This window comes from Spinacia oleracea, chromosome 1 (genome assembly GCF_020520425.1).
Source record: "Spinacia oleracea cultivar Varoflay chromosome 1, BTI_SOV_V1, whole genome shotgun sequence".
NCBI classification, from domain to species: domain Eukaryota; kingdom Viridiplantae; phylum Streptophyta; class Magnoliopsida; order Caryophyllales; family Amaranthaceae; genus Spinacia; species Spinacia oleracea.
Window position 1 is genome coordinate 32,580,533 of NC_079487.1, and position 24,052 is coordinate 32,604,584.

General features: G+C 38.5%; 1 protein-coding gene and 1 pseudogene across 7 annotated transcripts; both read left to right on the forward strand.

The window, feature by feature from the left end:
* Positions 1 to 22,602, forward strand: LOC110797587 (uncharacterized). Of its 7 annotated transcripts, XM_056835241.1 has the most exons (9): positions 8 to 365; positions 528 to 558; positions 1,034 to 1,134; positions 3,303 to 3,353; positions 4,623 to 4,719; positions 20,525 to 20,647; positions 21,356 to 21,493; positions 21,589 to 21,780; positions 21,921 to 22,602. In XM_056835241.1, exons 4-9 carry the CDS (start codon positions 3,310 to 3,312, stop codon positions 22,389 to 22,391), a joined length of 1,065 nt encoding a protein of 354 aa, XP_056691219.1. In that variant the 5' UTR covers positions 8 to 365; positions 528 to 558; positions 1,034 to 1,134; positions 3,303 to 3,309; the 3' UTR covers positions 22,392 to 22,602. The 7 variants fall into 7 exon arrangements, with proteins under 7 accessions (XP_056691220.1, XP_056691219.1, XP_056691221.1 ...); XM_056835242.1 differs by lacking the exon at positions 1,034 to 1,134 and having other exon boundaries at positions 1 to 365; XM_056835240.1 differs by having other exon boundaries at positions 21 to 558.
* On the forward strand, positions 18,009 to 18,108 carry LOC130466545 (uncharacterized; annotated as a pseudogene).
* Positions 22,603 to 24,052: the final 1,450 nt, after the last annotated feature.

Consider the following 24,052-nt stretch of genomic DNA (forward strand, 5'->3'; position numbering starts at 1 on the left):
TTCCCAAGGGGATGCCAAATGCCTACCTTATTTCTTAGTTGTCATTTATTCCAAAGAAAGAAAAAAAGAAACCAGGAGATCAATCCCCTCTCCTTCACTTTCATTCTCTCTCCTTACCCGACCTCTTACCTTCCCTTCACCGTCGTTCTCTCTCTCCTTTGTCGATGCTGTCACTGCCTCACCGCCGGAGTCCACCGCCAAACCTACTTGTTGATGTTGCTTAGTTGTTCATTGTTTTGCGGTTGTGGTTGTAGCTCTGCTCTCATCCTCTCTTGTCTTTGCTCTTCCTCTCTCGGCTGCTGTCCGTATCTCCACCACCAACGGTGGTCGCGAGTCCACCATCAATAATACTTCGTTTCTAATTGGTAATCTCTCTAACCCATTCCATTAATCAATTAAATTGGGTAAATTAAAAACCCCAAATTGAGCAAACCCTAACTTATTTTAATTGGTCTCTTTCCTCTTGTTCGGCGCACCACCTCCTCCGTTGTTGGTGCCCTGCTTCATCTCTCCTTTGCTCGACGAAGCTCGGTGGCTCGAGCCACCGGTGATTTGAAGGTAATCTCATTGTTGTTGTTCCTCTTCCTTCCCAAACTCTTATGAGAATTATCCTAGCTTGATTCTAGCCTGATTCTAGCCCATCTATTTCAAGTTAGGCTTTATTCAATTGTAAGCCTCTGGAATTTAATTATAATTGTTATTGGGTTACTACTTTGATAATGTATAGAAGATTTCAGTAAATTAGTTAAGTCACTTCGATTATGTAATTGAGCAATTCCAAGTTATTGTTTTGTTTTGTAAAATAATATACTAAATAATAATATATTTAAGATTTTATGGTTTGATTATATTGATTTAGTAGTTAAAAAAAAAAAAAACATTAATAGGCTACTGCCGAATTCAGCATCCCATCCGATTTTATTAAGTTTCCTGGAATTTTACTTAAGATTTTCTTTCCAAGGAATTTAAATTCAGTTTTCCTTTTAAATCAATGCGAATACATAGCTTATTGATTGTGCCTTTATTTGTCAAGATGAATCACTGGAAGTCCACTAGGGAGATAGAATGGTGAAGTATAACTTGAGTTTGTTGATCGAGTGTATAACTCTTGGAAATTTTGTGCGGAGATTGAAGGTACACATTGTCCAACCATCTTCAATGTTGAAATTATAATTTGTTTTTATTTAATATGAACATGTATATATGTATGGATTTTTGAATTGTGCCTTACAAGTTGAATTGTGCTTTCCAAAATTTAAATCGTTCTTTGGAAATGAATTATAATGCTTTTAAGAATCTTGGTTTGATTAAATGAATGTTGATGGCATTTTCTAAATTCAAGAGAGAAATAGTTTAAGTTTGAAATATTTAGAAGAGAGCTAAGAATGTTGGTTCTAGGTATTGAACCAATCGAGAGTACTTTGGGTTGAATAAAGGAAATAGATAACGTCAAGGTAAAATATGAAGTACACAAATGAATTAAATTGTTTAAGAAGAGGTATGGAAATAAGAGGAATAGAAATGAGGATGCCAATGGTAATTCAAGTGGATTCGAACTCAAGAAGTCATGAGGTTGCATCGAGTATTAATATGAGTCATTGTCTATTGCATGTTAATAATGAAGAAATCACAAGGTTAGAACTAAGGGGACTAAACTATATTGAGTATGTAACTGAAAAACATATTTTAACTTATCTTGTAAAGGAGATATTTCTTGTAGAAGATATTTCATAATTTATTTAGTAAAACCACTTTTATTTTGAGTTTTCTAAAAGTCAAACGTATACTTTAAATCGTGAGTTACAAACTAGGAATAGCTTTAAATGTCGAAAAAGGTCTTTAAAGAGCATATATATTTGAATAACGGTAATTGAAATATATTTTAGCGTGAACATGTTTTTCCTAAATCTTTAACGTAGTGGAGTTTTCTAAACACACATGTGTTTCTTAAATTTACTATTTATGGATCTTAAACTAGTTTTGAACAACGTTAAAGTATTTTTAATTAACTTAAGAGTTGAAACTATTATACTAAAATGTTTTCCATTTGTTCGAGTTCTTAAAATGACAATAGTTGCAAATAAAGAAATATTTAACAAGTTTTAAAAGGAGTTATTATAAAGAGTAAACGAAGTACTTAAAAATTAATAATCAAGTTTTCGTGTTTTATAACTTATGAGTTTGAAATATAGGTAGTAGACTTTCTATAAAAAATTAAAGTTCTATGAATATTAATGTTTATTTGAAGCAATTAAGTTACATGTAATTATTTATTAAATACATTTCAGGCACACTAAGCTATTAAATAATGAATTCAGATTCGAGGAAAGGATGCCCTATTGATAGCCTTGGGATCTTAAAGGAGTATCACTCATTAGCATTCAATTATTAAACAATGGTCTAGAGTATAGCCAAGGATAAGGATTGATTCTAAGTTAAAAAGGGATTAGTTGAGAGGAGTGTTCAAATTCTAATTAGATCATTACAGTTTGATTAAGTGTAAGAGAAAGTCTTGAGATTGATATTTAATTGGGTTGAGGATTTATTCTGAGAAATTAATTGAGTTGAGATATGATGAGAATGAAGCTAATACATGAGTATGGGAATGCGAATGATATTTTGAGAATGAAATTGCATAAATTGGTAATAAAATGCTTAAGTAGGGGAAAGTAGCCGTGTATGTGTTGCATAATGCTCACATGCGTCGGTGATGAAAAACATTTAAAGCGAGTGCTACAATCGTAGACTCGTAGTTCGGCGGGATAGACCCGTTAAAGCGGCTTGGCCGTAAAGCAAGTGCTACAAAAGTAGACCCGTAGTTCGGCGGGATAGACCCGTTAAAGCGGCTTGGCCGTAAAGCGAGTGCTACAAAGTAGACTCGTAGAGGCGGGATAGACCCATAATTAGGTACATGTCCCAGTTAAGTCTTTCAAGCGTATGCTTATCAGGAGGGTGACGACCCCCACCAAATAGAGACAATTGGTTGAATAACCCCTCTCTGTTCGTGTTCACTTTCCCCAACAGTAAGCTAATATGTTGCGATTGTGTAAGCTATTATGTTTTCGCAACGAGTTATAAATTTCTTATGAATGTCTATAAATTTCATGAAATCGATTTGAATGAAACGTTTTATCAAGTTATGTTTTCCAATTGAGTTCGATAAGCGAAGTTGCTTTTCAAAGCAAAACATAAAAACTAAAACTAAAATCAATTTGAGCCACCTATCAAATGCATTTTAGGTTGGATATGTGTACTCAGATTTCCGCTGATTTTGTTTAATGAACCTGTCCTGGTGGGGGCAGAGTTAAAATGTTTTGCAGGCAGCGAGAATCAAGTCTCAGTTCAGGTTCAAGGTGCGTAGAGTCCTCCAGAGGCCTTATATGTTTCAAGGCGGGCATATAGATTCTCTAAGTGTATTTAAGTCCTTCCTAATTATTAATGGGTTGTATTATTTGTTTCTAGAGTTTTTTTTTCTTTTGGTTATTGTTTATGGATTATATATTCTTGTTGAGTTGGTGTCACTCTAATGATGTTTTGGGAAATGTTATATGCTGGAATGATGTAATAGCAGGTGAAAGAAAATCTGACGTAATTTCCTAAACAATATTTTAGGTCGTCCATATTTAGGGGAAGTGCTGCTGAAATTTTTAATAACTAATTAAGTTTAAAGGTCTTAGAGATGAGCTAAACTGTGATTAAATTTTTTGAAGTTTTTTTGAAGAGTTAAGGTTTGTTTAGCAGAGTTTAAAGTTGTAATTACGTTGAGTTTGTTTAAATTAAGACTAAGTGTGTTTAGAAAGCAGCTCGTTAAGGGCGGGCTGTTACAGTTAAGGATTCTGAAGTTAAAGTTGAGATTTTTGAAGTTAAAGTTAAGAAATTTAAAGTTAAAGTTAAGAATTTTAAAGTTAAAGTTAAGAATCCTAAAGTTAAAGTTTATGATTTTGAAATTAAAGTTAAGGATTCTAAATTAAAAGTTTAGGATTCTAAATTTAAAGTTAAGATTTCTAAATTTAAAGTTAAGGATTCTGAACTTAAAGTTAAGGATTTTGAAGTTTTAAGGACTCTGAACTTAAAGTTGAGGATTTTGAAGTTAAAGTTAAGGATTTTGTAGTTAAAGTTAAGGATTTTGTAGTTAAAGTTAAGAATTTTGAAGTTAAAGTTAAGAATTTTGAAGTTAAAGTTAAGAATTTTAAAGTTAAATTTAAGGATCCTAAAGTTAAAGTTTATGATTTTGAAATTAAAGTTAAGGATTCTAAATTAAAAGTTTAGGATTCTAAAGTTAAAGTTAATATTTCTAAATTTAAAGTTAAGGATTCTGAACTTAAAGTTAAGGATTTTGAAGTTAAAGTAAAGGACTCTAAACTTAAAGTTGAGGATTTTGAAGTTAAAGTTAAGGATTTTGAAGTTAAAGTTAAGGATTTTGACTTTTTTCACCTAACTTTACCTGCTAAAAGACAACTTTTTCCTTTTAAATATTAAAGTTGTACTTATGTAGGTTAAAGTTATGGTATTTTTTGTAAATATTAAGAAATTCTTCCATCATCTGAAACCTAACTTTTACTGTTAATAACCAAACTTTAGCTGCTAAAAGTCTAACTTTTACCTGTTTAACTTTTTTTCAGCTTGGAAGGGGGTTGCAGTACTTCAAACATGACTACCCAGTGTAGACCAACTGCTTTGTCAGCTGTCATGCAAAAATTCAATTCAAATCAAATTAAGGTTGTTTCGGAAATTGGATTCAGTTGGTTGTTATCTTTACCTACGCAAACTTCTAAGTTAGATACAACATTATTTCCCTGGTTGATTGATCATTTTGATCCTGTTAGTTGGTTGTTTAAAATAGAAGCTGGAAAGGAATTCATATTTAGTCCATGTGATGTGCATGATGTGTTTCTTCTCCCATTACATTCTGACAACACTATTGTAGATAGCAGCACTAGGGTTAAGGATGTAGGTTTGAAAAATCAGTGGAGATATTACTTTCAAGTTAAAAAAATGCAACCATTCCACTGCGTCTGTTGGAGATTAAGATGGGTGAATTAGAGGATGGTGGAGAAATGTTCAAGCGAATATTTGTGATGTTTGCATTCTCTGTTTTCTTAGCTCCTATAGCTAATAGGACTTCTGATTTGGGTTTAGTTAAAGTTCTTGAGGATGTAGATGAAATAAAGAATCTTGATTAGTGTAATGGTGTGGATATGTCCATGAGAGACTTTGTCGAGCTATTAGGAAGTATAAAACTTCAGGCTGCCAGGGTAATGTTGGAGGTTGTTTATGGGTTTTACAAGTTGTCTATTTTCATCGCCTTCAATTTAGGGGCATTGCAGAGAGTTGTAGTCTTCCGTTGATGAAGCATTGGTCTGGTACCAAAATTCACGAAAGGCTTGTTTTGGAAAAGGATTCAGCTTGCTTTGGCAGTGGTATATTAAATACTGTGACCTACCCTATTTGTCAAAAGTTGGGTTTTGAAGAAGGTTTTGCCAAATTTGTGGTAGGAATGATGCTGCCGATGATGATGAGAACCATATACGGTTCATCATTCCTGATGGTCAATTGTCAAATTCAGTAATTCAATCAATTGCAACTGATGTAAGTTTCTTCTCAACATTTTTATAGTTATTTTATATTTGATTAAATTTTTTATTGTAGTTTGGAAGTTTGTTGTTAAAGTTAAGGATTCTAAAGTTAAAGGTCTTAAAGTTAAAGGTAAAGATTCTAAAGTTAAACTTAAGGATTATGTATTTAAAGTTAAGGACTTTGATGTTAAAGTTGAGGATTTTGAAGTTAAAGTTAAGGATCCTAAAGTTAAAGTTAAGTATTTTAAAGTTAAAGTTAAGGATTTTAAATTTAAATTTGAGGATTCTAAAGTTAAAGTTAAGGATTCTAAATTTAAGTTAAGGATTCTGAACTTCAAGTTTAGGATTCTAAAGTTAAAGTTAAGGTTTCTAAAGTTAAAGTTAAGGTTTCAGTAGTTAATGGCAAGGTTTCAGTAGTCTAACTTTTAATTCCAAAAGTCTTAACTTTTAATTCCAAAAGTCTAACTTTTAATTCAAAAAGTCTAATTTTTCCTGAATGTTGAAGGAAATGCATGCGGAGTTTTTGAGAATGAAGAGGAACTTGGAAATTGTTTCAAATTTTCATTTGAAACAACTTGAAGCTAAATCAGCACTGAGGCGCCGTTCATCTTCATTGTTGCCGGATGATGATTTGGATCCGAGGTATTACGCCATGATGCAAGAATTGGCTGAGATGGCACTTTCAGTTCAGTCTATGCCAGGAGGTTTGGAGAATATAGCTTGTGATGGAAAACCTTCTGCTATACCTCGAGATGTTAGTCCAAATGAAAAGATTCAAGAAGTTCTTCATGAAATTAATGTCAACGAAATCGCTAACGAGACTGCTGTACAGTGTGAAGAACCTCGTATTGTTGATGCCATCACTGATCCAACTCAGCAGACCAATGCAGGTGCAACTTTACTATATTTCAGTTTACTATATATTGAAAAGTTAGAAATATCCAAAAAAAACTTTAACCTTTTTAGATTAAATGATAAGAAACCATTTATTCTATTACAGGCACAACTCTGGAGGTTGATGTACAACCAAACTTATCTGAGCAGCCGGTTGCACCTCTTCCAAGTGTTCAACCTCTTCCAAGTGTTGAACCTCTTCCAAATGCTGACCCTCTTCCAAGTGCTGACCCTCTTCCAAGTGATGAAACTGCTTCAAAAGAATTAAAATTTTACGATCCAACTGTCGGTTATCATTCCATTATACACTCTTCTTTCTGTAATGGCAAGGCTAAAGTTGGAATTCCATGTGGTAAGGTTTACACTAAACCATTCCATGTCGGACATTTCATGCGTTTTTACAAGAGGAACATGAGTTGTATCAAGAACTTTAACTTAATAAAGCTTAACTTTGATTTTTTTTTTTTTTGGGGGAAATTTTGGTCTGGTTTGTGACAGGCTTAAGTCGTATCACCTAATCAAAAATAAACCTAAGTCCACTAGCTAGGTAGCAAGGGAAGTCAGGATCGAATCCACAGGGAAACAGTGTTCTTTCTACTGTTAATCAACTAAACTAGACTATTGGGAAACAGGAATTGGTTGGTTTGTATGCTAAGACTACGAACGATAATTAAACGATTAAGAATTCAGGAATTAAAGAATCTAGGGCATAGGTTCACCAACAAATAACAATCCAGGACGATAAACAATCACAATAATCAACAAAGTAATTAATTAGACTAGCATGCTCTCTCGAATCGATACTAATCATAGACTTGGAATTAACGGGCTCTCGCTACGTATTAACTCTAATTCCACCTATTGACACAAGCCTAAACATCAAATTGCATCTCTCGAATCTTAACTTGATGTTGCATGACTATCACAATTAAACCTGCGCAAATCTAATTGTATAGTAGAATAAACCAATCAATAGGAATCAATTACAATGCCAACAATCGCAATCATTCAATCATCCCTTCATATTATTCATGGATCCCCAAACCCTAGAAAATAGATTACTCAAGCATATTAACAATAACCAAAGCAATTAACATAATCGAAAGCATTATTAAAGCAAGACGATTGATCAAAATAAGAAACAATACCTAATTGAAGAACAAAGGAAATTGAAAGCTTGAATTTTTATTGAAAATTAAACTAAGTGTTTTGCATAAGTTTAGAGAGAAAATTAAGCTAAGAGAGATAAAACTAAGGGTTCAATCCTAGAATTCAAGGTGGCAACTAAAATAAAGAAGCTTAGTATTTATAGTTTGCCCAAAATAATAAAAGAAAATCGGAAAACAAAGCGCGAAAAACCGCCCAGGGTTGTCGTCGCCCGGTCGGGCAGACATCCGCCTGCCGGGCGACCAGCTCGAAACCCGCCCGTCGGGCGCAGGTCTGCCCACCGGGCGGAGAGAGACTCTCTACAATCTTCGGCACGCGCCCGGTCGGGCAGCTTCCGCCCGCCGGGCGAGGAGAAATATCTTGCAACCTTCACTCTGATGGGCGCCCGGTGACCACCGGGCAGAACTCCGCCCGTCGGGCGCCTGTTGACTGCGGCATCTTCTGCTTGCTCGCCTGGTGGGCGAAAGGAGATCAACCGGGCAAAAGGCTAAATGAACCATCCTTTATCCGTAACACCGAGTCTAACTTTCGGGGCTCAACCATAAGCATCTAAGGCTCCCGCAAGTCGACGATAGTCGTCCCGAACTCCCTCGGGATCGCGTAGTGGCCTAAATCATCATGAAAAGGGTCTAAAAAGACCAATTTCTCACTAAGTAGTCCTGAAACTCAAGGCACACTCAAAAACACAGATTAGTACTAAAAACGGCTCCTAAGAGCTCATTTGACGCATAAAAGTACTAAGGGACGGGGGTAAAAACACTATATAAAACACACATATCAAATTCCCCCAAGCTAAACCTTTGCTTGTCCCTAAGCAAAGAGCATCAATGAGACATAAACGATTAACTCACCCCAAAATCTATGCAAAAGGATGGACGATAAAAAAAGTCAAATCAAGGCAAGCATATATCATGATCGAAATCTCTAGTCCCCACAGTTACACATCAGCCGGTACAAAGTTCAAGCAAGGCTCACAAGACATACGTTCAAGCAAGGCAAGCAAATATCATGATCGAAATCTCTAGTCCTCTCGTTATGTGGCGGGCTAAGCAAACCAATTGTTGCCCGTTCACTCACCTTCCCATTATGAACATGCATACTATCAAATGAGTAGTAGCCCCTCCCAACTCACAACACTAGTGTCTTTGAAGGTTCTCCTGAACACTCAACCTACACCGGAGTCGACTCGGAATGCGCATATGCTCTTTGGCCCTTGATAAACGACTATTTTCAACCTATTGTTATACACACATTGCACGATGCTCAAAAAGGTCATTATATAGGCTTGTAATGTTGGTCGGGTATAAACAAGGGGTAAGGAATATTCTGGATATGTGAGAGTGTAAGGTCTAGCTTGGGGAGCAAAAACAACCAACCAATATATCGAAATCATCTCCGGAAACCATAACTCATCAATAACCAAAATAACACCATAAGAGAGGAAGTAACCAACAAATTTCGAAGTATGAACCAACTTCTACCCTTTTCCTTGCTTTTCTAATACTACAAAATGAATGACATATATATATTTTTTTTGAAATGTATATAACGACGAAAATAAATAACTAGATATGTACAAACCCTAATACCGATAACCACACACTTTAGGTGCCAACTAATGATTACACCTCTTTCCTTGCTAACTTCTCGAGTACACAGAAATACAACCTTGAGTAACCTAGGCCTTTAAAGCCAACCATCTCAACAAAACGAACCGATACTAACAAATGATAGTTCCCCCAAGCTAGACTCGGGATAAGTAACCAACGGGGATAATAAGGGCTATTTTGTGGAGTTACATGAAAGAAATGGTCAAGGCTAAACATGGGAAAGAAAAAGCAGGAACAGATGTATTTAAGATCGTCTGAAAGCCTCCTAAAGAATGGCCTTTCATCATGCTCAAAGTGCAAGTGTGTTAAGCATACTAATAGTCGAAAACCAAAAACTCAGATCAATGCAACACCAGGAATTAAGCACTCTGAAAAATCAAGGCTCAAAATCTCACAGCTAACCACAATCCAGCATTATACATATGAAAAGTGGGACAAAGTTGGCCTTTGAAATGAGTCAATATAACTGTAGTTCATACATCAAAAAGTCAATCCATGATGCTCACCTGTCTTATCAACTTGAATCATCAAAATACATTTTCGAACCAAAGGGGCATAAGGAGTTAATTGTCTAAATCTCATTGATCAGAACGTATATTTGTATTTTCTATTTTTTTTTAGCGATAAACTAATCTACTCCCTCCGTCTCGGAATACTCGATCCGATTTGACCGGCACAGAGTTTAAGGGACTTGAATTGACTTATTTAATTTAATAGGTAGTAGTTGATAGTGGGGTATTATTTTAATGTAGTTAGTGGGAGATGGGTTCAGAGGTGGGGTTGGGAGAGAGTAGGGGTTGAATGTTTAATTATTTTTTGTATAGAGTAGGGGGTAAGTGGGTTAATAGGGGTGGAGTGAGAAATAATATGATATTGTTAGAATATTTTCATTTTTAGAAACAGGTCAAGTATTAAGGGACGACCCGATAAGGAAAACAGGTCAAGTATTCCGGGACGGAGGGAGTAGAAAGCAATAAACACACAAAACACACCAAATTAAATAAGAAAACATGAAATGAAAAGAAAACATACCTAATATGTACAGGTAATATGAACCCCCCCCCCCCCCCCCATCCCAAACCAAATCAGACAATGTCCTCATTGGCTCAAGGGGTACCGAACCACCCTCATCATCAACAGCATCACTGATGGCCTTGGCCATCATCATCAGCATGTGGGTGTAAAGGTGCCCCTAGCGCCCGGGACTCCATAGCCCTCCGCCGGGTAACCAAACCATGAAGGATGTTTGGCCTCCTGAGGCACGACACCCTCTCGAGCAAAGTGGTCATATATGGGGAACATGGCCCTCTGGTGATCACTCTCAAAGTGATCGAAGCGAATCTCCAACCTATCCATACGCTCCTCCAATGACCCTTGCTCCCCCTGTGGAGCCGGACTACCTCTCTGTCTTGCCTCCCTCTCTCTGCGCCCACCCCTAGAGAAGTAGGTACGAGGCGCGGCCTCGGGCTGTGGTTGGGGCTGGGGCTCAGGTAGTGGTGGCGCCTGCTCACCTACATACATGTAATGGGACTGACCCCTCTCAAAACGGGTGAGCCCTGAAGTGTCTGGTAGAGTAAAAAGGGCGTTCCTCTGGAACATCCATAACATCTGACCAGGAAGAAGTGCCCCGTACTCAGAGTGTACCCTGTAAAGACTCCCAAAATACTCTATGTCCAACAGATTGTTACCCCGGACTGCAGCATGGTCCCTCTCAGCAAAGTGTGCCACCGCTATGGCAATGTGGGTGACCAAACCCCCTAGAGCAATATCGGTCAAGTAGCGGTGGGTGGCAGTAGTAAGCAGCTGACTGGCTAAATGATGGGCCAAAGTCATCCTATAACCATCATCACCATCCAACAAGTACCCCCAAGCACCTCCAGCTCCGTGCTTCTCACATTCTCCTTTTGGTCCCTCCCAAAAATTGTAAATGCCATGAACCGGAACCAAACAAAAGGGACGGAGTGTTGCACGCTAGAGGCGTGCAAATGTTGCATGATATTGGGATTGAACTCCCCAGTCAACTTCCCCCACACAGTACTATTATTATGCCCCTCCCCGGGGAACCTATTGGGCTCAACAGACAAACCAAATATCGCACCAAAATCTTTAATAGGCATATCAAAACTTGTATTCAGCAATCGAAAAGACACTCTAGTGACATCCTTGTATCCATTCTTTTTGACATTAAAGGAGCTCAGAAATTCAAGAGTAAGATTTCTAAATGTCAATCTAACCATAGAAAACATATGCTTCATGCCGACCCCATAAAATAATTTCTTGACATCCCTCTCAATACCCATATCATTTAAAGTTTTTTGGCATATAAATCGAGTAGGGACTACCTTACGAAGCTTGAGGTGTGCAAGGCGAGCTTGTTGCTCCTCACTAACAAGAACCATGTCCGGGAAAGCCGGATCCGGTGCAAACTTAGGTGGTGGTGGTGCACGGCTTGTGGAAGCCTCCTCTTGCCTCCTAGATGCTCCCATGCAAGTCCTCTTTGGCCTAGAACCCATAGTTGAGGATTTTTGAATATTTGAGGTTTTTGGTGGAATTTAGGTTTTTTGTGGTGAGTAAGGTTGAAAATTGTTTAGTGGAGGTTGAAGAGGATGTTACGAGGATGAATTTGGTATGTGGATTGATGAATTTGGGTGAGAGATGAGGGAGATATGGAGCTTTGAAGATCTTAGGGTTTGGGGTTTAATGGTGGGTGAGAGAGAATGAAGGAGATGATTGAGAGGAAAAGTGAAGGAGAGAAAAGGGAGTCCCGTGTTTTGTTTCGTGTTTTCTCCTCACGCCCGCCGGGACAGTGCCCGCCCGGCGGGCCTGCAGCTCGTAGGCTGCCCGACGGGCACAGGTCCGCCCGTCGGGCGATGGGCGGCATTTTGCTTCCAATCCACACGCGCCCGGTCGGGCTGCCTTCGCCCGACCACCACCGGGCGGATAACGATTATGCCGCTTCTCATTTCCTCAACTCCGTATCAAACCGCCCGTCGGGCGCCTGGCTGCCCGTCGGGCGAAAAGAGACAGTTCCCTTTTTCTTCAACACGCGCCCGGTCGGGCGACTTTCGCCCGACGGGCCATTTGCGAACTTGCTCCTTACGATGTTTTCTAATGTTTCGCACTTGGGAGCTAACACCTGTACATCATCAAACACCCAAAAGGGTAAAAATACCCTCTCCTCACCTCTCTAATGTAAAGAATAAACTATAAAACACACAAAATTAAACTATACTATCGAAAGCAATAAAGTACGGGTTGCCTCCCGCAAAGCGCTGGTTTATTTCTAGGTCCCGCTCGACCTCGTTACCAATATGCAGTTTATGGGGCGGAGGGATTGAGGTGATGAACCTCAACCACTCCTACAGTAGCCCCATCATGGTACAACTTCAGACGTTCCCCGTTGACTTTGAATCGCTCACCATGAGTGTTCTCTACTTCAACTGACCCAAACTTGCTTACCATAGTCACGGTGAACGGCCCAGACCATCTAGACTTAAGTTTTCCAGGAAACAACTTAAGCCTAGAGTTGAATAGTAGAACCTTGTCACACACCGCGAACTCTCTATGCAGAATGTGATTGTCGTGCCACCACTTAGTCTTTTCTTTGTAAATCCGAGCACTATCATAAGCTTGTAATCGGAATTCATCTAGCTCATTCAATTGAAGTAACCGCTTCTCACCGGCTAACTTTGCATCCATGTTGAGTTGTTTGATTGCCCAATAAGCCTTGTACTCCATTTCTACTGGTAAATGACACGCCTTGCCATACACCAACCGATACGGGGAGGTACCAATGGGTGTCTTAAAGGCGGTTCTAAATGCCCACAGAGTATCATCCAGCTTATCGCTCCAATCCTTCCTAGATTTTACCACCACTTTCTCAAGGATAGATTTGATCTCCCTATTGGAGAACTCACCTTGCCCACTCGTCTGAGGGTGGTAGTCTAGCCCAGTGCGGTGATAAACTCTGTACTTGTGCAGGAGCGCATCCAGATTCTTCTCATGGAAGTGCGACCCTCCATCACTAATCAAAGCTCGCGGAACTCCGAATCTAGGGAAAATGACTTTCTTGAACAGAGAAATGACCGTCTTAGCATCATTAGTAGGCGAGGCAACGGATTCACCCATTTCGACACATAATCTACAGCAACAAGGATATACAGATTACCCTTGGACGATGGGATGGTCCCATGTAGTCAATTCCCCACAAATCAAAAACCTCAACCTCAAGAATCCCGTTCTGTGGCATCTCATACCTTCTCGAAATAGTGTCGGCCCTCTGGCACGCATCACAGGACATAATGAAAGCCTGTGCATCCTTGAACATAGTAGGCCAGTAAAAACCACACTGTGACAACTTAGCATTAGTCTTGGACGGTCCATGGTGACCACCATAAGGTGAAGAATGACACCTACTGATAATACCTTGGACTTCCCAATCTAGAACACATCGCTTGTACAACCCTTCCGCAGTCTCACGAAACAAATAAGAGTCATCCCAAAAGTAGAACCGAACATCATGTAGGAACTTCTTCTGTTGATATGTTAGATCGGCCGGAAGAATACCCCCTACAATGTAGTTTGCAAAATCTGCGAACCATGGTGACTGACTGACAAGTGCAAGTAAGTGATCATCCGGGAATGAATCATCGATCGGTGTACACTTAACCATCATCATATCTCAATCTAGACAAGTGATCTGCAACTACATTCTCAGCCCCTTTCTTATCGCGAATCTCCAAATCAAACTCCTGTAGCAGTACTATCCATCGAATAAGCCTAGGCTTGGCTTCCTTCTTTGAGAGGAGATACTTAAGAGCCGCATGGTCAGTATAGACTATCACCTTGGACCCAATCAGATAAGTGCGAAATTTATCCTATGCATAGACTATGGCTAGAAGCTCCTTCTCAATAGTAGTATAATTAACTTGAGCATCATCTAAAGTCTTACTTGCATAGTAGATGGCATGCAAGACCTTTTCCTTTCTCTGACTCAAAACTTCCCCAACTGCGTAATCACTTGCATCACACATTATCTCGAACGGAAGATCCCATTCGGGAGAACGAATGATAGGAGCAAAAATCAGTGCCTGTTTAATCCTGTCAAAAGCCTCAAGACAAGCATCAGTAAATACAAACGGGGCATCCTTGAGGAGGAGCTGGGTCAGTGGTTTAACAATTTTATAAAAATCCTTGATAAAGCGGTGATAAAACCCCGCATGACCAAGAAAACTTCTAACACCCCTCACATTAACTGGAGGGGGCAATTGTTCAATCACTTGGACCTTAGCTCGGTCCACCTGAATGCCCTTATCAGATATTAGATGCCCCAAGACCACCCCTTCAGTAACCATGAAATGACACTTTTCCCAATTTAGGACTAGATTACACTCTTCACATCTTTTCAACACTTTAGTCAGATTTAGCAAACAAGAATCAAAAGAAGTACCATAGACACTAAAATCATCAATAAACACTTCCATGATAGACTCAATAAACTCATAAAAGATGCTCATCATGCAACGTTGGAAAGTAGCAGGTACATTACACAAACCAAAGGGCATCCTACAATATGCAAAGGTACCATAGGGACAGGTGAAGGTGGTCTTTTCCTGGTCGTCTGGATGTATGGGAATTGAAAGAAACTAGAATAACCATCCAGATAACAGAAAAACTTGTGACAGGCTAGCCTTTCTAACGTTTTATCAATAAAGGGAAGGGGAAAATGGTCTTTTTTAGTAGCCACATTTAGACGCCTATAATCAATGCACATGCGTCAACCTGTGACTACCCTAGTTGGTATCAACTCATTTTTCTCATTTCTAACCACAGTTGTCCCTCCTTTCTTAGGCACTACCTAAACAGGACTCACCCACTTAGAATCAGACACATCATAGACAATACCCGCATCAAGCAATTTCATAACTTCAGCTTTCACAACATCTTGCATGACGGGGTTCAAACGACGTTGGGGTTGAATGCATGGTTTGTGATTTTCATCTAGATGTATCCTATACATGCAAAAGTCAGGGCTAATACCCTTTAAATCATCAATACTGTACCTGATGTGGGCTTGAATATCTCCACCACAAGGCCCAAAGAGGCTACAATGACCAATACCGGCCAGCTGGGCCCAAACCTTGGCACCTAAACGAAATAAGAGCACAACTCCATTTTGGAAAGCCCAACCTCTCTATGAAGACAGGTCCAATTTGTAAAAGGCTCATCATTGTGGGCCAAATGAAACGTGTCCTAAATCCCCAAGGGGCACGCATCCCACAGCTAGGGTTGAGGGATCAATTCCCAAGAAACCCTAGCCCTATAAATAGCTCAGATCCAAAGGTAAGGGGCAATCAATTCATTCCCACCAACCTAAGAACTATCTTTGCTCTGCCTTCTCTCTACAAATTACTTATCTCTCTAGCTTATACTTACTTAAGCATCAGAGGGAATATTTCTACGGGAATATTCTTGTTTTACAGGTTGCCAGAAGTTCGTGCCAGGTCATACTTGATACCTCTGAGGAACGCGTGCCACGCCAGCACCGTAAAAGATCCCACAACAGTACCCAATGGCCTTTTTGTGCTTTTTCAACACAGTAAGAAGTTGGGACAACTGGTCTGCATCAAGTGCAGTACTAACGATTACAGGGCAAAGTTGTTCATCATCCAAAAATGCATATTTAAGGTTAGCATGAAGAGGCTTAAGTTCGGGTTTCTTTACCTCTTTAACAGGACAAACCTGCCGAACTAACCTCTTCAATTTGGTGCTCTCTGGTTCAGACCCTCCACCATCAAGAGAAAACTCTAGAGCATCCACTTCAGCACTCCAAGAACTGCTATCACATGCAAAAGATTCACAACAAAACACTGCCTCCAAAGGATCCCTTTCGAGAACTTGGGAGACGTTATCACGCATAATAAAATCAACCACATCAATTCGATAGCATTGTTCTTCCTCTAGCATGGGACTCTTTAAGGCACTATTCAGATTAAAAGTCACCTTATCATCCCCAACAGACAAAGTCAATTTCCCACTTTTAACATCAATGACCGCCCCCGCCGTGTGAAGGAAGGGTCTACCTAAGATAATGAGAATTTGAGAGTCCTCTTGCATGTATTTACCCTTAGGTAGACCTACTTCACACGGTATACCCTTCCTTAGGTAGACCCTTCCTTGTGTGACGGAAGGGTCTACCTAAGATAATGAGAATATATACCACAAAGTCATAGGTATATAGAATTTACCTACTCTAACAGGGACGTCCACTAAAACACATAAGGGGTATTTGACAGAACGGTCGGCCATTTGCAGAGTGATATTAGTAACCTTAAGCTCACCCATATTCAGTTTAGTGCAGACAGACAAGGGCATAACAGACACACTAGCACCTAAATCACATAAAGCTTTATCAATAAACACAGTGCCAATGTTACATGGGATGGAAAAACTCCCGGGGTCTTTAAGTTTAGGTGGAGACTTATTTTGCAAATAGGAACTACATTCCTCAGTAAAAGCTACAGTCTCTACCTCACAAAAAGCACGTTTCCTGGTCAAAATATCTTTCATGAATTTAGCATATGCAGGAACCTGTAAAATTAATTCAGTAAAAGGAACCATTACCTGCAAGTTTTTGACCACTTCCAAGAATTTTCCAAACTGCTTGTCTAGCTTATTCTTGAGTTGCTGGTTTGGGAAAGGGAGTACAATAGGTGGGGTACTTGAATATCTGTCCCCTTCTTAACCTCAGTTGTAGCCTCATTTTCACTGACTACCTTTTCAGCTTCCTTACCATCCATGACTATCTCTGGGACTTCCTCACTTACCAGACCACTAGCAGACACCCCAGAATCAACCTCAACTAGCATAGAAGGACCATCATAACCCCTACCACTCCTCACTAAAATAGCATTTGCAGTTTCCCTATTTACAGGCTGTGAAGGAAGTTGGCCGGGGGACCTCCCTGCAATTGTAGTAGCATCTATACCAACTGTGTATCAATGCTTTGTTGTGAGCAGTAAGAGCATCGATTTTCGCATCCTTTTCACTTAGAGATTTTTGCATTTGTAGCATCATATTTCTCATCTCTACTAGCATAGGGTCAGACTGTGTGGCTTGAGGTTGTGGTGGTGGAGGTGATGTGTGTTTTCTAGGGAACCCAGGTGGTCCACTAGACTGTTCATTGTAGTTGTTCCGTGGTTTGTAGGATTGTTATTGTGGGGGTTGGTATGGTTGTTGTGGTGGTGGATGTTGGACTTGATGAGGGTTCTGGATATTGTTGCTCCTGTAGGATAGTAGAGGGTTGTTTTTGTAGCCCTCATTGTAAGAGTTGGGGAATGGGTTATTTTGTTTGTAGGACTGGAATGTGTTACATTGTTCAATAGAGCTCCTACATTCCTGTGCATAATGACCAGACATTCCACAACTTTCACAGACAGTAGCGGATTGGGCACTCATTGCAGCTACACTAACAGGTTGGGCAGATTGAGCATTTGCTGCTTGCATATTATCAAACTTATAATGTAAAGCAGTCAATTGGGCAGTTAATTGTTCTATGGAATTCAAATCATGCTTACCACCCTTGTTAGCTAGGCCTCTAGGATTCCCATACTGGGCATTATGAATTGCCATCTCCTCAATCACCTCCATGGCTCTAGATACCTCAAGTTGCATGAATCTCCCCAATGCAGTTGAATCCAAAATAAGTCTAGACTCATTACCCAGACCATTATAAAACTGCTGAATCAAAAACCAGTCATCCAAACCATGGTGCGGGCACTCTCTCTGCAAGTCCTTGAATCTCTCCCAGACCTCGAACAAACTCTCATCTGCTTGTTGAGAAATAGAAATTATCTGACCCCTCAGACGAGTTGTCTTCTCAGGTGGGAAATATTTAACATAGAATGCAAGGGCCAAGGACTCCCAATTAGTGATTTTCATAGCCGCCCGATTCAACCCGTTGATCCACAAGTTTGCTTTCCCACTCAGAGAGAACGGGAAAAGTATCTCCATAGTCTGCTCCGGAGTCAATCCCTTTTGCTTGATGGTGGAAAAGTATTGGATGAAGGACTGAATGTGAAGATTCGGTTCTTCACCTGATCCCCACCGTACTGGCGTCTCTCAATCAAGTTAATCAATGCAGGCTCAATCTTGAAGGTCTCAGCTGCAATAGAAGGCATGATTGCCTTTGGTAGCACAGACAGACTTGGCTTAGAATAGTCTGTAAGCCGTGGGGCAGGTGGCGGTGGAGTTTCGTCACCCATCTCTATCTCTGAAACTGAATCTGTATCTGAAGGAAAAAGATTGCCAATATTATTATCAGAATCAGAGTAATTCCCACACTGTGCAATGAAAGTTCTTCGTCTACGAAAGGTTCTTTCGGGCTCAGGATCAAATGGAGTAAGATTACTAGTACCTACAGTCCTGGGCATAGACAAAGAAACTACAAAAACAATGTGAGATCCGGTCTCAAGGAACGTGGGTTCCTTGAGTAGTAACAAACAATAATCTAGAATAAACAATCAACAACAGAAAATAAAACCGTTTCCCCGGCAACGGCGCCAAAATTTGACAGGCTTAAGTCGTATCACCTAATCAAAAATAAACTTAAGTCCACTAGCTAGGTAGCAAGGGAAGTCAGGATCGAATCCACAGGGAAACAGTGTTCTTTCTACTATTAATCAACTAAACTAGACTATTGGGAAACAGGAATTGGTTGGCTTGTATGCTAAGACTACGAACGATAATTAAACGATTAAGAATAGGAATTAAAGCATCTAGGGAATAGGTACACCAACAAATAACAATCCAGGACGATAAACAATCACAATAATCAACAAAGTAATTAATTAGACTAGCATGCTCTCTCGAATCGATACTAATCATAGACTTAGAATTAACGGGCTCTCGCTACGTATTAACTCTAATTCCACCTATTGACACAAGCCTAAACATCAAATTGCATCTCTCGAATCTTAACTTGATATTGCATGACTATCACAATTAAACCTGCGCAAATCTAATTGTATAGTAGAATAAACCAATCAATAGGAATCAATTACAATGCCAACAATTGCAATCATTCAATCATCCCTTCATATTATTCATGGATCCCCAAACCCTAGAAAATAGATTACTCAAGCATATTAACAACAACCAAATCAATTAACATAATTGAAAGCATTATTAAAGCAAGACGATTAATCAAAATAAGAAACAATACCTAATTGAAGAACATAGGAAATTGAAAGCTTGAATTTTTATTGAAAATTAAACTAAGTGTTTTGCATAAGTTTAGAGAGAAAATTAAGCTAAGAGAGATAAAACTAAGGGTTCAATCCTAGAATTCAAGGTGGCAACTAAAATAAAGAAGCTTAGTATTTATAGTTTGCCCAAAATAATAAAAGAAAACCGGAAAACAAAGCGCGAAAAACCGCCCAGGGTTGTCGTCGCCCTGTCGGGCAGACATCCACCCGCCGGGCGACCAGCTCAAACCTGCCCGTCGGGCGCAGGTCTGCCCGCCGGGCGGATAGAGACTCTCTAACAATCTTCGGCACGCACACGTTCGGGCAGCTTCCGCCCACCGGGTGAGGAGAAATATCTTACAACCTTCACTCTGATGGGCGCCCGGTGACCACCGGGCAGAACTCCGCCCGTCGGGCGCCTGCTGACTGCGGCATCTTCTGCTTGCTCGCCCGGTGGGCGAAAGGAGATCAACCGGGCGAAAGGCTAAATGAACCATCCTTTGTCCGTAACACCGAGTCTAACTTCCGGGGCTCAACCATAAGCATCTAAGGCTCCCGCAAGTCGACGATAATCGTCCCGAACTCCCTCGGGATCGCGTAGTGGCCTAAATCATCATGAAATGGGTCTAAAAAGACCAATTTCTCACTAAGTAGTCCTGAAACTCAAGGCACACTAAAAAACAGAGATTAGTACTTAAAACGGCTCCTAAGAGCTCATTTGACGCATAAAAGTACTAAGGGACGGGGGTAAAAACACTATATAAAACACACATATCAGTTTGATCCAGTACATATGATACAAAAAAAGGATATGTTGTCACTTGCTGAAGATCAAGAGATCTATCTGTCTATTATTGAGTGTTGGGCGTTAATGATAAATGCAAATGAAATGCTAAATGCCTCACCGCCTTCAAAATTTTGTTTTGGTGTCCGCTAAAGTGTGAGTTTCTTAAATTGTGTAGTAGTTTAGTAAAAGTTAAGGTATTTTTAGGAAATGTTTATGTTGTACTAATTTGTTTGTTTTCTCTTGTAGGAAATTCTGGAACTTCTTTGGCAAGATTTAACTAACACGGCTGCTATGGATCAGCTTCTGGTTTGTTGGAAAGAGTGGAGTGATGTTCACTACTCTGGCTTTGACATCACCTGTGTTGATCTGGTCAGTTATTACTTGTGCATCACCTCAAAATTTTATTAAAGATTTTTAAGTTAAAGTTAAGGATTATAAAGTTAAAGTTTAGGCATCTGTAGTTAAAGTTTAGGATTCTGAATTTAAAGTTAAGTTTTCTGAAAAAGTTAGGATTCTAAAGTTAAAGTTAAGTTTTCTGAAGTTAAATTTTAGGATAATTGAGTTAAAGTTGAGGATTTTAAAGTCAAAGTTGAGGGTTCTAAAGTTAAAGTTAAGGTTTCTGAAGTAAAAGTTTACGATTCTGTAGTTAAAGTTTAGGCATCTAAAGTTAAAGTTTTGGATTCTGAATTTAAAGTTAAGTTTTCTGAAGTTAAAGTTTAACATTTTAAAGTTAAAGTTAAGGTTTCTGAAGTTAAAGTTTAGGATAATTGAGTTAAAGTTGAGGATTTTAGAGTTAAAGTTGAGGGTTCTAAAGTTAAAGTTAAGGTTTCTGAAGTAAAAGTTTAGGATTCTGTAGTTAAAGTTTAGGCATCTAAAGTTGAAGTTTTGGATTCTGAACTTATAGTTAAGGTTTCTGAAGTTAAAGTTTAAGATTTTAAAGTTAAAGTTTAGGCATCTGAGTTAAAGTTTAGGAATCCGAAGTTAAAGTTAAGGTATCCAAAGTTAAAGTTTACTTTCAGTAGTCTAAGTTTTGTTTTTGTGTATCTATTAACATCACAATATATTTTGTTTTTTTAGGTTTTTGTTCCTTTTTTTCGAGAACGCCAATTTTTCCTATTTGTGTTGAATTTGAAAATCAAAACAATGCAACACGTGGACAATCTTGTGTATGATGAAGCTCAAATCATTGACTTGGAATTTTTTTCAACAACTCTGGTAATTACTTCTAGTTAATTTAAGAATGTCGAATTACCGATTCAACTTACTTTTTTCTGTTACAAACCAATAAATGTGTTTAATTTTGTTTTCAGTGTGATCTCCTGGGTAGTTTCCTTGATGAGAGAGGCCATAATCATGAAGATGATACTGGAACGTTCCCCATGGAGGAGGTTGAGTTCGATTGGAAGACTCTGAAAGGTTCTGACCTTGATTGTGAAATTTATACGATGATAAGTATGTTGACATTTGAAGAAATCAAATGTAGTTGTCCTGATTTGAAAGAGGTTAGATTTTTTCGAATCATAACTTTTATGTCAAAATTCCTAACTTTTACTGCAATTAGCTTAACTTTTATAAGCCTTATTTATTGTGAAACTTTAAAACGATGGTGATAATGTTATTCCTTTTTTTTCAAACAATACAGCCCCGTAAAAGGATTGTTATGCGTGCCGAAATATGTGCCACACTTTTGTTATCAGACATGAATGACAAACGGGCAGAAGTTCTCAATAATGTTGCTGATTTCAATTCCAAACGAGCAATAGTCATTCCAGATGTGTTAAGCAGGAGGAAGAAAAAATTGGCAGACGATAAGAAAGCTGAGAAGTTGAAGAAAGAAGCTGCTAAAAAGGAGAAGGAACTTGAAAAGAAAGCCAAGGAGAAAGATCAAGCAGAGGAGAATGCCAATGAGAACAAGCAACCAGAGGACACTGTCAAAGAGAAACATCAACTGGAGCTGAATGACAATGCGGCAGAGGGCAACAAACAACCGTTGAAGACTTTTGTTTCAAGAAAACATCTGAAAAGGAATGTACCAGATGCATCTGACCTTGTAGAACCACCAGAGAAGAAGAAAATTCTTCACAAACGGACGGCAAAGAAACCTACAGCGTGAAATTTTAATATTAGGTTAACTTTAAGTACAATAATCTTAACTTTTACATTTTCACAAAAAATATTTCTCTAGAGTATAATGCCTTTTTTGTGTATGTATGGCATATAATATTGGTTTTTGGTGATGTTCAGTAGAACTTAGAAATATGTATTTAAAGTTGTTGATTCTATGCTTAAAGTTAAGAATATCATAATTAAAGTTAGCCCTGTTATTGTTATAGTTAAAAAAATTTAATATTAGTTTATCTAACTTTTATTACAAAAAGGTTAACTTTAAGTACAAAACTCTCAACTTTAAGTATAATATTGGTTTTTGGTATATTACTTCAACTCTTCATTGTACATTAAGTATCCATGTCGGACCCTCGACCCTCTAACATGGGTTCAAACTTGAAACTTCATTTTCAATTTAAATCCTGGGATATTTTCAAAATTTAGCCAGTTTGGACACTTGGACACGTACATGTGTCCGACACTAGTACTCCAGTAAGTCCAAGTAATATGGGTTTTTGGTGATTAAAGTTAGAAAAATCACAATTAAAGTTAGCTCCTTTGTTGTTATAGTTGAGAAAATTTTATATTAGTCTACCAAACTTTTATTACAACGAGATTAACTTTAAGTAAAAAACTTTCAACTTTAAGTATAATATTGGCTTTTGGTATATTACTCCAACTCTTCATTTTACATCAAGTATCCGTTTCTTCAGATCCCCGACACTCCGAAATGGGTTCAGACACTCTCAAACTTCATTTTCGACTTAAATCCAAGAAAAATTTCACAATTTAACTAGGTCGGACACTTGGACACGTACCCGAGTCAGTCCACTGTAACATGGGTTTTTGGTGACATTTAGTAAAAGTTAGGTAACATATTAAAAGTTGTCAATTTTATGCTAAAAATTACGCAAATATAACCCAACTATTACTGTATCAAGCCTGACTTTTAGTATATAAATCTCAACTTTTACATTTTTAAACAAAAGACAGATTAAAAGATATATACACTTGAGGTAAAAATCATACTTAACTAAATTTTAATGCATATATTCAAACTTTCAATGTTAAAAACAAACTTTAACTAAGTTCTCAAGTCTAGTCAACTTTAACTTCAGAATCCTAAACTTTAACTTCAGAAACCTTGACTTTAACTTTAATGAAAATTTAAATTCTATCTTTTATAAGAAACTTTAAAAGAATCAAAATAATCTCAAATTTGGAGTTATTGTTCCAAAGTCTGCTGTTGGAGGCGATGCAGTTTTTCCCTTCTTCTTTTTGACAAGCGGTCTTCGTGGTCTTTTGTTCCTTCCTTTTGTTGTGCAACGTTCAGGATCCAACACCATAGGAGGTTCGGTTGCTGTGTTTGTTGCAGGTTCAGAACTTGTTGTTGCTTGTTGTACACTTGTATCACTTGTTGTTGTTGCATGAGTACTTGTTGAGTAGTGAGGTTTTAATGATTATAAACAAATGATGATTATCTAATTAACATGTGTGCTAAGATGTGCATAGGAAGAACAAGCTATGATTAAACCAAGAGACAAGGGACATGAGCAATGATAAGCTATTGTTGACGAGAGCGGAGATGGCTACGTTATACATGTTGTTTATATGTAAATTAGCATTTACATTGGTAAACTTCATGTGGTAAGTAAAGTGACAAAGGAG

Excerpts from the sequence above, each read along its gene's own strand:
- LOC110797587 (XM_056835242.1), top strand. The coding sequence starts at position 3,310 with ATGTTTTGCAGGCAGCGAGAATCAAGTCTCAGTTCAGGTTCAAG. Across the intron at positions 21,494-21,588 it reads AATTTTTTTCAACAACTCTG|TGTGATCTCCTGGGTAGTTT; the intron begins GTAATTACTTCT and ends TTTTGTTTTCAG. Across the intron at positions 21,781-21,920 it reads GTTGTCCTGATTTGAAAGAG|CCCCGTAAAAGGATTGTTAT; the intron begins GTTAGATTTTTT and ends CAAACAATACAG.